The sequence below is a fragment of the Panthera pardus genome, unplaced genomic scaffold (genome assembly GCF_024362965.1).
Source record: "Panthera pardus isolate Hobbes unplaced genomic scaffold, ASM2436296v1 HiC_scaffold_27, whole genome shotgun sequence".
NCBI classification, from domain to species: domain Eukaryota; kingdom Metazoa; phylum Chordata; class Mammalia; order Carnivora; family Felidae; genus Panthera; species Panthera pardus.
In genome coordinates, this window is record NW_026526843.1 from 88,689,403 (window position 1) to 88,702,805 (window position 13,403).

The 13,403-nt window shown below is 40.9% G+C and overlaps 1 protein-coding gene across 13 annotated transcripts in view; it reads left to right on the forward strand.

The window, feature by feature from the left end:
- CASK (calcium/calmodulin dependent serine protein kinase) overlaps positions 1 to 13,403 on the forward strand; it is a 232,040-nt gene that overhangs the window by 92,252 nt on the left and 126,385 nt on the right. For all 13 annotated transcript variants that reach the window (XM_053891690.1, XM_053891693.1, XM_053891691.1 and 10 more), the window contains exons 4-5: positions 1,692 to 1,794; positions 8,973 to 9,148. In XM_053891690.1, the coding sequence (XP_053747665.1) occupies positions 1,692 to 1,794; positions 8,973 to 9,148 (279 nt within the window). The remainder of the gene's footprint in view (positions 1 to 1,691; positions 1,795 to 8,972; positions 9,149 to 13,403) is intronic.

Here is a 13,403-nt window from a genome sequence, read left to right on the forward strand (position 1 = left end):
ATACAGGTCTTTCAATTTTCTCTGTGCTTGATAGTCTTCATAACAAAACATTGGGGAAAACTTCCATTTTGGAACCCCTAATTATGGAGCTAGGCATTATTGGCTGCTAAAATCATTGAAATAAAAGTCAATGGTGAACTTCGTAATGATGGATTGAGGCAGACAACACCCGAATCCAGAGATCAATCCTGTTGCTAAAAGTAGGACCACCAGACATTATGTTCTTCCTGATGTGTTACAAAAAACTGAAGTATTAGTGCAAAAAAACTAAAATTGAATGTGAGTCTAATCAAGCTCCTAGGTCTAACTACCAGTTTACAGAGAACACGGGAACATACTAAAGGACACTATGTAGGTGTTAATTAGCCAAGTCCAGATTCTAGGAGATTCCATGAGGGTATTTACCCAGTATCTTAACGAACCAATGGCATGAACATTTTTTAAAAAGGTTAAGAGGGGGATATGGTGTAGAGTCAGAGGGACTTAAGACCTATAGCCATCAAATGCAATGTATGGACCTTAAAAACCAGGGACGCCCAGGTGCCTCACTCAGTTGAGTGTCTGACTTCAGCTCAGGTCATGATCTCATGGTTTGTGGGTTCGAGCCGTGCCTTGAGCTCTGTGCTGACAACTCAGAGCCTGGAGCATGCTTCTGATTCTGTGTCTCCCTCTCTCTCTGCCTCTCTCTCTCAAAAATAAATTAAGATTAAAAATTTTTTAAAATAAAGGCATGAAATCTGGCTCTACTTACTTAGAGATGAAATGAATAAAGAAAAGCAAGAGGATAGTGGGAGGGCGGACAAAGGAAGAGCCATCAGCATCCCCTAAGGACCAAAAAGAGTGGCTCTGTAGGTAAAGTCAGAAGTTTCAAGAAATATTTTGGGGTGCCTGGGTGGCTCAGTTGGTTAAGCGTCCGACTCGTGATTTCGGCTCAGGTCATGATCTCATGGTTCATGGGATCAGGCCCTCTATCAGGCTTTGCACTGACAGCGCAGAGCCTGCTTTGGGATTCTCTCTCCCTCTCTTTCTGCCCCTCCCCTGCACACATGTACACATGCTCACTCCCTCGCTCTCTCTTTCTCTCTCTCTCCCTGAATAAATAAATAAACATTTAAAAAACATCTCATCAAGAGGTATAAAAAACATTTTTCCTTAGGGGTGCCTGGGTGCATCAGACTCTTGGTTTCAGCTCTGGTCATGAATCTCATGGTTTGTGAGTTCAAGCCCCACATTGGGAGGACACACAGCCTGCTTGGGATTCTCTCTCTGTGCCTTTCCCACTCACACTGTCTCTGTCTCTCTCAAAATAAATAAATAAACTTAAAAAAAAAAGACAAAAACATTTTCCCTTAAACAAATGTAGACCATCACTCAAAGGAAGAGAATATCGCATGAAAAGGTAGAAAATATGTCTTCCTTACTTGAACACACTTGCTTCCTCAGTAATTCTTAGCATCGTACCCTAATCTTAGAAGCAAATAATCCCTGAAAAACATTGGATACAACAGGTAAGTGTTTGGAGAAATCATCCAGAAGTGAGGATAGAAAAAATAATTTAAGCATCCAAAATATGTCCAGGAGTTTTTAATGTATTATTATATGGTCATGTTATTTGGTTTTGTGTAAATTGAATTGTTAATCTTCAGCTAATCCTTATCTTTGGTTTGTTTTTTGTCTATTTTTCTTTCCAGCCCCACTGTGTTCTCCTTGCCTCAAAGGAAAACTCGGCACCTGTTAAACTTGGGGGCTTTGGGGTAGCTATTCAATTAGGGGAGTCTGGACTTGTAGCTGGAGGTAAGAACACGTTTTTAAAAACTTCCTTCAAAATCTGGTCACTTTCAGGCTGGTGTAAAACTTTCAAACTAAATATTAGCCCATCAGTGTTTCATACCCATTATGCCCCCCCTCCAAAAAAAAAGTGCCATCATATGATTTTGAACCTTTAGAATAGACTGTGCTTTTACTCTTTGTATTCCCACCGCTTGGCAGAGAAGTGAGCCTATACATACAGAGATTAAAACATTGTTGGAATAAGGTGATATATGGGGCAACATGATTTCTAAAGTTGAACTGGCCAGGGGCACCTGGCTGGCTCAGTTAGTAGAGCATGTGACTCCTGATCTTGGGGTCGTGAGTGCAAGTCCCACATTGGACATAGAGCGTACTTAAAAAATAAATTCGAACTGGCCAAGTGAAGTCCATTCTAAAACATGTGGATTAACCACTTTCAGGTTTACATCAAAGGCTAATGTTTAATTTCATACTGTTTTCCTCTTTTTATTTGTGAAAGTGTCCTGCTCAAGCTATCAATCTGTGTATTTGGGAAGAGCAAGCAGATGTGAATGCAGACTGATTTTATTATTAGCCAAAGCAAAACATAATTAGAAAATTCCCATGCCAGAAAAAAATAGAAAGGTTAAAAATAGACATTTTCTCCACTAGTGTACAGAGGTGGATGCTAATTCCAGATTCAAGAATTTGGATTTTTATTTATTCCTTTCAATAGACTTTAGCTCAGAATGCTGCCTTGGTTTTAGTTCTGTCCCTTGGTTTTGCAAATGACGTAGTTCTCCATTCTGTAAATTATCAATTATGTAGTCCGTGCCTTCGATTTGCTGTCTCCTGATACTGCCAGCCTTCACAAAGACGAAAAATATGAAAAAAAAATATCAAAGGAAATTTTTTGAACCTATCATCTTTCATGAACGCTTATATTAAATTCAAATACCTAACAAATAATAAATATCAAAACTTTAATTTGTTACATAGGATATTTCATTTAATTTAAGACACCATTACTAACACATCAAAGCAGTGTTAACAGACCGTCTTTTGAAAAATGAGCCAGGAGTCATAGTTGTATTCTTTAAATTGTTATTTCATCACATAGCCCTCTAAAATTAAATTGTGTTTAAGGGAGGACGGCACCCAGGTGACTCGGTCAGTTAAGTGTCGAACTCTTGATCTCAGTCACGGTTCGTGAGTTCAGGTCCTGCATCTGCCTGGTCACTGACAGTGCAGAGCCTGCCTGGGATTCTCTTTCCCTCTCTCTCCCTCTCCCTCTCCCCCTCTCTCTGTCTGCCCCCTGCTTGCTCTCTCTCTTTCAAAACAAATAAATAAAGTTAATAAAAATTATGTTTAGGGGCACCTAGGTGGCTCAGTCGGTTAAGCATCTGACTTTGGCTCAGGTCATGATCTCACGGCTTGGGAGTTCGAGCCCCCCGTTTGGCTCTGTGCTACCAGCTCAGAGCCTGGAGCCTGCTTCAGATTCTGTGCCTCCCCCTCTCTCTGACCCTTCCCCACTCACACTCTGTCCCTCTCTCTCTCTCAAAAAAAAAATTAAACATTCAAAATAAAATTATGTTTATGGGGCACCTGAGTGTCTCAATCAGTTAAGCGTCCAACTCTTGATCTCAGCTCAGGTCTTGATCTCAGGGTCATGAGTTCAAGCCTCATGTTGGGCTCCACACTAAGCATGGATCATACTTAAAAAAATAACTAAAAATTTAAAAATAAAATTAAATTATGTTTACATTTTCTTCTAGTTTTACATTCTCTTCCAGCTAATCATTTCCAACAATGTGAAAAATTGCAACAAGTATAGTTTTAAAAACTGATTTTTTTCCCCTAATTCAGAACTTGCTTCTGTGATTAGAAGGACTGACCTTAGGATCAGATAGGAACACATCATTTAATCGTAGAATCATTGAATCTCAGAATGCCAAGGGCCTTAACTTCTCCAGTCTTGTAACCAATGATTGCCTTCTCTCATAAAATTCCCAGCAAAAGGCTGAGCTCTAGTTTAATTCCTCAGCTGGCAAAGAATTCACTATGATCTGGGCCCATGTTTCCGTTTTTGGAAAGCTTACATACTGAAACATTAATCTTTGCATAGAACAGAAATCCATCTTTCCATCATTTCCACCCAGTGGTGCTACTTCTGACTTGCGGGGCCATGCACACCAATTTTAATCCTTCCACATCACAGCCATTCAGATGGTTAAAGACAGTGATCGTGTGCCCCAAAGTCTGATCCAGATTAACTTGCCTAGGTTAATTTAGCCATTCCTTATATGAGAATCTCCTCACTGGAGCCAAGACTGAGCACAATGACAGGTGCAGTCCAGCAGCACTTGGGGCTGTTGCTTTTGCTGTGGGTCTTACATTTCTATCAGGCTTACCAAATTGCATTAGCTTCTTGGACAGCCATGTAACACTACTGGCTCATATTGATTTTGCAATCAACTGCAACTCCCAAGTTGGTTTTAAACAAATGTTGCTATTAAACTACCTCTCTTAAATCTGGTATTTGTACAGATCATCCCTGTGGAAAGACTACACAATTATAACAAATAAATTCTGATGATTACATACCCACAGTTGATGAGATGAAATGAAATGACACAAAGTCCTTTTTATATGTTCTATACGGGCCACATATAATGACTTTGTTTCTCTTTATCTGGGGTATCCTATTAGTATTCAAAGCATCAGCTTCGTATTTTACTGTGCATCTTTATTGAAGGGGAAAAACAGACTCATTACACTTACCTAGACATTTTCTACATGTTAATCTACTTTCTTAAAGTCCATGAACTTTTCCCCTAAATTGTATATATTTTTTTCTTAATGCTTATTTATATTTGAGAGAGACAGAAAGACTGAGTGTTAGTGGGGGAGGGGCAGAGAGCGAGGGAGACACAGAATCTGAAGCAGGCTCCAGGCTCTCAGCTGTCAGCACAGAGCCCGATGCAGGGCTCGAACCCACGAACTTCAAGATCATGACCTGTGCCGAAGTTGGATGCTTAACCTACTGAGCCACCCAGGCGCCCCTAAATTGTACATTTTTAAAGCTGATTTTGAACCTATGGTGTGTCAGTTTGCAAAATTTATTTTTCTCGGTGATTCTAGAATTAAAATCTTTCTGATGGTCAAAATGTCATTTCTTAGCATACCTATCCTTCCAGTCTTGAAATAACTACTTCACGCATTATAGTGTCTTTAAATATAACATATGTAGACAAAAGATACCCTCTTGTAGAAAGCTTTCTTACTGTTTAAGGTGTTTTTGAAACTATGCTACTGTTAGCTTGTTTGCTAATACTTAACAGCTATTTCCCTGTCAGTTGGAATCTTTGATTACTCAGTCCTCCAAATAGAAAAGAATTCTCTCCTTTATATATTCCATAGAGTAGAAACCACTTACATGTATTCACATTTAACCTGTCTGAAATCCTGCTATTTGGAAAACTTACTTATCCAGAAGATAACTAGGAACCTACAGAGCAATTATTTTTGCAGCAAGACGTTTCTTGACCTTAATACCTATTCATAGTCTTCTCAAATGGGCTTCTGAGGACACACTGTCTGAAACTGCATGCTGCCATTTTTCATAGTTTTATGGATTCATGTTCCTTCATGCTTTGCACCTGCTACTCCCTGTGATTGGAATACCTTTTGTCATTTTCAGTATCTACTTAACTCTTACTGCTCCTGAAGGCTGAGAGGCTGAGCTGACAATCATCTCCTCTTAAAAAGCAGGCTGATCTTCACCATCCCAAGTTAGGCAACCCTATTCCTTCTCTTCCATTCCACCGTAACTATCTGGGCTACATACCTCCAGGTCATATTTGATGCAGGGATTCATAATCACATCAAAGACTGAGATTTGTGAGGACAAGGGGGATCATAGTTTATCCCTCTGGATGTCCACAGCACCTCCCACTGTGTCTAGGACCTAGCAGGCACTTGGGAAATTGTTAGGAAATAAATGAAAATCTGGTTGCTAATCAGTTTCTGGTTAATAGCAGATTTTATGCAACAGATTAGGAGAAGACAAGGCTGGAGTAAGCACAGTAAGAGAAAAGAAATGAAAGCCTGACAGAAAAAGTATATTGAGCAGATACCAAAGGGTAGAAAGCACAGCCCCCATTTAATACTGAAGAACTTGGCCCTTGCATACCCATGAAGTTCCTGAGGGCATTTTCTGTTCTACAGCATACTTCTTTCATTGATACCCGCAGGACAATTCTGAGTCATCAAGAAATGGTTAAATTATGTGCATCATCTTGTGTAAAGAAGTCCAAAAATTGTAGAAAGACAACCATCCAAAATTATTAAAGTAAAAATGGTTTGAGTGTGTAAAGATTCAAGTCCTAAAGTATTGAATAGGTAGCTATTCAGAACAACTCCTTATCCTGAGCTTCCAGGTAATGAGGTTTTATTATATTATCCCCAAATCTGACCTTTAAATATTTAAATGTATATCTGAACTTTGTCAGATACAGTGACGTGTAATTTGGTTTGGTAATTGACCACAAAATTCTAAGAACAGGAAGTCAAAATCATAAAAATCAAGTGACCACAAAGAAGGAAAAGTCAAGTGATCACAAGCAAGGAGTCCGGGAAGGTTGGTGTGTGTTAAGGGTGAACTCTAGTCCTTTCACCTACCGATCGGCAAAAGATACTGTAAAAAACTCATTCCTATATATTCTTTCCCCCATCATCTGTGAGCAAATTCTGGAACCAAAAGACATGTATGTTCCTCAAGAATGAGCGGGGACGCCTGGCATGGCTCAATCAGTTAAACATCCAACTTCAGACCAGGTCATGCTCTCATGGTTCGCAAGTTTGAGCCCTGCATCAGTCATGGGTCAGTGGGGAGCCTGCTTGGGATTCTCTCTCTCTCTCTGCCCCCTCCCTGTCAAAATTAAATAAATAAACTTTTTTTAAAAAAATGAATGAACATTAAGGGTGCCTGGGTGGCTCAGTCGCTTAAGCGTCTGACTCTTGATTGCAGCTCAGGTCATGATCTCATGGTTCGTAGGATCGAGTCCCACATCAGGCTCTGTGCTGAAAGAGTGGAGCCTGCTTGGGATCCTCTCTCCCTCTGTCTCTCTTTCTCTTTCTCTCTCTCTCTCTCTCAAAATAAATTTAAAAACATTAAAACAGGGGCACCTGGGTGGCTCAGTTGGTTAACCATCTGACTTGGGCTCAGGTCATGATCTCACAGTTTGTGGGTTCGAGCCCGCATCGGGCTCTGTGCTGACAGCTCAGAGCCTGGAGCCTGCTTCAGATTCTGTGTCTCCTTCTCTCTCTGCCCCTCCCTCAACTTGTGCTCTCTCTCGCTTGCGCGCGCGCGCTCTCTCTCTCTCTCTCTCTCTCTCTCTCTCTCTCTCAAAATAAATTTAAAAACATTAAAACAGGGGCACCTGGGTGGCTCAGTCGGTTAACCATCTGACTTGGGCTCAGGTCATGATCTCACGGTTTGTGGGTTCAAGCCCACATCGGGCTCTGTGCTGACAGCTCAGAGCCTGGAGCCTGCTTCAGATTCTGTGTGTGTGTCTCTCTCTCTCTGCCCCCCCTTGCTTGTGCTCTGTCTCCCTTTCTGTGTCTCAAAAATAAATAAACATTAAAAAAACATATTAAAAAGAATAAATGCTAATTTTCCAGACTGGGGTAGTCTTTCATCCAGGTAAACAGAGTGGATCTCCTTTTTGAGTTGCTCAGGCCTTTCTCATGTAGGAAGTGGTGTAGGAGTCAAGTCAAGTTTCAAAACCTCATCCCAGCTGTAAGAAGGTGCTTGACTGGGGCCATGGTGCCGGTACCCTGACTGGTACCTTGATCTCTTGCCCTGCTTTGCCCAGCTCCTGCCATCAGAACAAGGTGAACTGTCCAGCATGTTCATGAAGTAGGAGGCTTAGCTCTCGTTCTTTCAGCTTCTCAGTGTTACCAGAGGAAGCAAAATGAGGCAATATGGAATAAAAATCTTCCCTTCCAACTAGTATAGTTTCCACTGGTCTACTGCACATTTTAAGTGAGAATATTTTCATTCTCTGAACCCCGAAGTTAACCTCTTCCATTATGTGAGAAGAAGGGGAACCATAATGACCCACAGCAAAGGTCTTTTTTTTATTATTATTTCTTTAAACCACAGTTCTCAGCTCTAGATAAAGTGTCACGCGGTGTTGAAACTAAAAAATTATCTTGGACTCAATATGATAAGAGAGAAGGGGCAGGGAAAGGAGGAAGGAAAGAAGGCAAAAGCCGGGCCTGCATGCAAGAAGAGTTGCCAAGGCTGGTGGGCACTTCCCCTCCCACAGTAATTTCCCTACAGGGCACAGCTTTTCATTCTGCAGTAGAAGAAAAGACTCATGTAGGAATACTGAGTTAAAAGATGATTACTAGTGTACAAGTAACTGCTATCAGATTCCTTCCTAAAAGCTAGTTTTGATGGGGGTTGGAGAGAAAACTCTTTAAAGAAGATGGAGGCCATGTAGGGCTCCATTCCACAAACCGTGTGATCATGACCTGAGCCGAAATCAAGAATAGGTCACTTAACCAACTGAGCCACCCAGGTGCCCCTGAGCATGTGGCTCTTGATCTTGGGGTTGTGATTTCAAGTCCCACGCTAGGTGTAGAGATTACTTAAAAATAAAATCTTTTTTTAAAAAACAAAAAAAAAGGGCACCTGGGTGGCTCAGTCGGTTAAGCGTCCGACTTCGGCTCAGGTCATGATCTGACCCACAGTTCGTGGGTTCGAGCCCTGTGCCAGGCTCTGTGCTGACAGCTTGGAGCCTGGAGCCTGCTGCCTGCTTTGGAGTCTGTGTCTGTCTGTCTGTCTGACACACTCTCTCTCTCTCTCTCCCTCCCTCTCTCCCCCTCCCTCCCTCCCTCCCTCCCTCCCTCCCTCTCTCTGTCCATCCCTCTCAAAAAAGCATCCAAAAAAAATTTAATAAAAGTAAAAAAATAAACAACAACAAAAAAGACAAAGTACCTGTCCTGGGCTCGTATTTTCAAGAGGTGATTAAATAATGATTTTCCTTCTGCCTTTTTTGCCCCTTGATTTTATGGAGGTGGAAGTGGTAAGAGAATATTTATATTGTTAAAACTTTTCCTTGAAACTGTTATTGTTGTATTTTCAGTTAAAGCCCGTTTTATGTAAACATTCTTCCTTGTTGTTTGAAATGTAGGACGCGTTGGAACACCTCATTTTATGGCCCCAGAAGTTGTCAAAAGAGAGCCTTATGGAAAACCTGTAGATGTCTGGGGTTGTGGCGTGATCCTTTTTATCCTGCTAAGTGGTTGCTTGCCTTTTTATGGAACCAAGGAAAGATTGTTTGAAGGCATTATTAAAGGAAAATATAAGGTAATATATTATGAATGTTTTATTTTTGTATTGAAATTAAATTATTCCGGAAAATGTGAAGTTGCTATCTGCCTTTGGACTTCCTGATTGTCACGTAGTTACCCAGTCAGAGAAAAGTTCTTTGCTGACATTGATCCACTTGCCTTGTCAGATAATATAGGCCTCAAGTAAATTTCTGAATCACTATCAGCTGCACTGTTGTCTAGGCAGAAGGGAGGAGGAGACTGGCTTCAAAACAACCACAGCCTTGCCCCTCCATTCCCCTCTCCTTGGTGCTGCACCTGAAGTCTATCCCACATGTTTGGAACCCAACCCCATGTTTAGGCTAGAAAACAGGAACCTTAGTCCTCTTTGATACAGAATCCTGTATGTGCAAATCAACAGTTTAGGAGTCTTGGGCCCTCAGATTCAGAAAACCAATGCTTTTCTCACAAATCCATTCTAGCAAAACCGCCCATTTAGCTAGGTCAGAGAAATTGTTTGGTTAGTGCCCTACTTATTTCAAATAAAATTCTAGTTCGGGGAAAGAATTTGGAATGACCCTTGGAATTTGCTGTGATAGAATTTGACCTTTTTATTTTACCTCAGGTGAGATGTTTGTGACACACGTGAGCCCAGATTTCAAAAGTACCCATTCTTCCTGGGGTGACCAGACCGCCTATTCAGGCTAATCTTAGAAAATAAACTTCTTTGGCCCTTCTTTCCATAATTTGGGGAAAGGGCTTCATTTTTAAAGCTTTTTGCTCAATTTTTAGTGAAAGTGGAAATTTCATCCCAGTGAGTTAGCAATTCTATATTTTATATTTCATATGAGCCTTTATTTGTTTTGCTTTACCACACATCTTGTTCCACGTTATGTAGTCAAGTAGCACTGCTGAAACCCTTGTCATTTACATCCCAGGATAAACCAAAATGCCACTATCACAGCTGCATCTCACAACATAATTTAGAGCCATTTTGGTGGGACTTAAACATTCATGTTCTTCTTAGACTCCTGTGGATTAGAAACCACATACATTGTTCCCAGTCTTGTGAATAGCGTGTTATTACTTGCATTATTAAAAAATTAAAAAAATTCATCACTGACATTGTGAGTGGCTATAGCAAAAAGAGCTAAGGAACACTTGAAAATTCATAAGCTAAAGGTTGGTCTCGCTGTCCCAGCTCTTCCATCCATTTGCCCTCTACCATCATGTGTGGCTGACAGAGTTAGATGCTGTGTATGGGAAACATGGGGGAGTGTGTGTCTGGATACCAGATCAGGGCGGCTTATGTTGGGGTTCTTTTTCCGCCCCATACTACTGAAACCTGTACTTTCTATTCAACAGAAGCACTGTTTCATTTTCAGCCATGCCTGGTAACATAAGACCAAACACACGGGTTTGTGTAGTGCCAGACTCCAAAACTGTGAGACCTGTTTTCTTTTCATTGCCTCAGTAATGTTAGAGTTTTATAAAGGACTTCCAGGAAACGGGGGACAAAAGAAATGAAAGGCAAAGTAGCTTCAGAGTGGCAGCCTTGTCCTTTTTTTCTTTTTTTAATATTTTACTTTTGAGAGAGCATGCCCGCAAGCGGGGGGGGGGGGGGGGGGGGGGCAGAGGATTCGAAGTGGGCTCTGTGCTGACAGCAGCGAGCCCACAGCCTTGTCCTTTTAAACCGTAAGTGAAGCCTGTAGAGGTGCAAATGAGTTATGCTTTTAATTTTTAGCCTTGTGTATCATCAGCCTATAAGGGCATGCAGGTTTGCCTCTTGTTTTATTTGGATTAAGGTCTATGCCAAAACTCCGTTAACAGAGAAAGATGTTTTAAGTATAGGTTTTGTTCTGCTTCTCTTAGAGTCAGTTGGCCACTGGGGAATAAAATCAATCCTTCCAAGGTAACTAAATGTCTCAGGAAACTGCTTGTAAGTAATCATCCTCCTCCAATCCCTGGAAATTGTGAGTGGCTGTCAGGAATGCATGGCCCTGGCTTTCTCATTGAATTTTGCCAAGTGAAACCACAGGTACTTAACATATGAAAATAAACACAATTAGCAATGCATCAGCATCATAATACTAATACTAGAAGTAATGATAGCTAACTCACACATAGCACTTAGTATGTGCCTGGAACTGTTGCTAAGCACTCATATTTAACTCATTTTATCCTCACAGTGACTTATGACGTAGATACCGTATAATAAAATCTCCCACCTGCCTTTTGGAGTTATAAGCATTTGCTAATAATAGAATTCTTCCTTTGTGCTAGTTTAGTTGCTAACTTCCTGGTTTCCAAGGCAATGTGCTTCATTCCAGCAGCCTCTGGTATTTGATTTCCTCTATTTTTAAAGCACTGAATAGTTTTTTTGTTTCTTTGTAAGAAATGTGGGCTCTTCACACAGGCCAAAACTTAAATTATTTTAAAACCTCCATTCTTAGTACTATAGTAAGTCAGATGGGCGTGACAGCTATATCATAGTTTCTGTACCTGGAGGTTTGAAGCTTTGATGTTAATAACTTATTTACTCTTTTACTTGGCTAACCTCACCTCTCACTTATATTCATGCCTTTTTTTTTTTAAATACAAAAGCCCCACATTTTCAGCAGCTTTGTTTGAAGTAGAGATCCATCTCTACCATCAATGATAAAGCTGGTGGGCCTTTCATATGTATATATGTATATGTATGTATACACACACACACACATACATACTGTGCTGTGATTCTGTCAGCATTTATTTTTACATTTTTTTATTGAAAATTTCAAACAAAAGTAGTAGTGATAAGAGTACAGTGAACCCCCAGCTTCACCACTTAGCAACATATAGCCAATCTGGTTTGATCTGTATTCCACATACTAGCCGATTATTTTGAAGCAAACCTCAAAAAGAGTTTCATCACCCTGGTGGTTCTTAACAGAAGAACTATGAACAAAATCCTTGATCTATAGGGGTGTTTTTCAAGAAAATTTTGATGGCCTCTTTTAAAAACTGTTACAGTTTATAAACTGCTACTGGCCTTAAGCGATTTTAGTTGAACTTTTCTCATTTGCTAGCTTACTTGATCTTTTAAGGTAGATATCTGAGAATACCACTTAACTGGGATATATGCTAACATTTAATTTCAATTAACTTTTTTCTAAAAGACAAAAATATGTTTCCCAAAGTATGAAAAGATGCAGTGTGTCACTGTCTATCATCATGGGTAGCCAGTCGTACGTCCACAGCTGGTCGAGGCGTCCATGGCTTTAGTTTTCAAATAAGCGAGACTGTTCTATAGCCCTGTTTTGTTCCCCTTATAAACTCAACCTCCCAGATTAATTTCAGCTACTCTTCTCAGCCACAGAAAGAGGGAAACCCTGGATTGGACTCCTTCAGAAACAGGATGGGGGAGCATCTACTTCTCAACCTCTACTCACTTGAGAAATCTTACTGCCAGTTGCAGATAACTTCTCAACCCCTTTCCCTGAGGATAAATCATTCCAACCTTAAAGAGCACATCTGCTCCAGGATGGGGAAGAGGGAACAAGGCTAAGCCTCATGCAATCACCTACATTATTTCAAACTGACCAATTGATGACAATTGCAGTAGGATGGCAACAGTAAGGCAGTCACTTTAGTTAAGAGATCTGACAAGCAGAAGTGACTCTTGTTGGAATTCTGCCTGTGAGAAAAAGAACAAGGAACATCTTTCACTCCCCGTCCACCAGTACGGAACCTCCTAGTAGCCAGAGCGAATTTCAGTGTCTAATGCTAACCCTTGGCCACACTGTAGTGATTCCTGTGAACTGTGATGCAAGTCGTGATTTCGTTTGGCTTTAAATTGTTAGGGACTTTATTCTCCATCTTTCTCCCTTAGAAGGTGACCTAGGTCTCCTCTCATTCAACCCATGGTATTGCTAGCTCCTGGCACCAGGCATCTTATGCAAACTCACCCGGCCAGTTGGCTTCTTGATACTAAATAAGGAATGAGGCCCCACTGGCCTCTCCCACCTGTCCCCACTTACCTTCCCAGCAGCAAGCCCTAAGTGTCCCTTCCCTTTTTCTTCTTCCTGGTCTCGGAAATACTCTTTTTCCCCTGGAGCCACCTTGCTCTTTTCCTCACAGATCCACTTTCTCACAAGCCTTGTATCCTTTGATCAACTCATAGTTTTTATCCATTTGTTTGACTTTAGTCAATTGACCTTGTGGCTGAGTTGTCTCATCTTTCTACAAGAGGGGCAAAAGTAACTTCACTGAAGACAGTATACAAGTGAATGGGTTATTCTCTAGGGCCGATG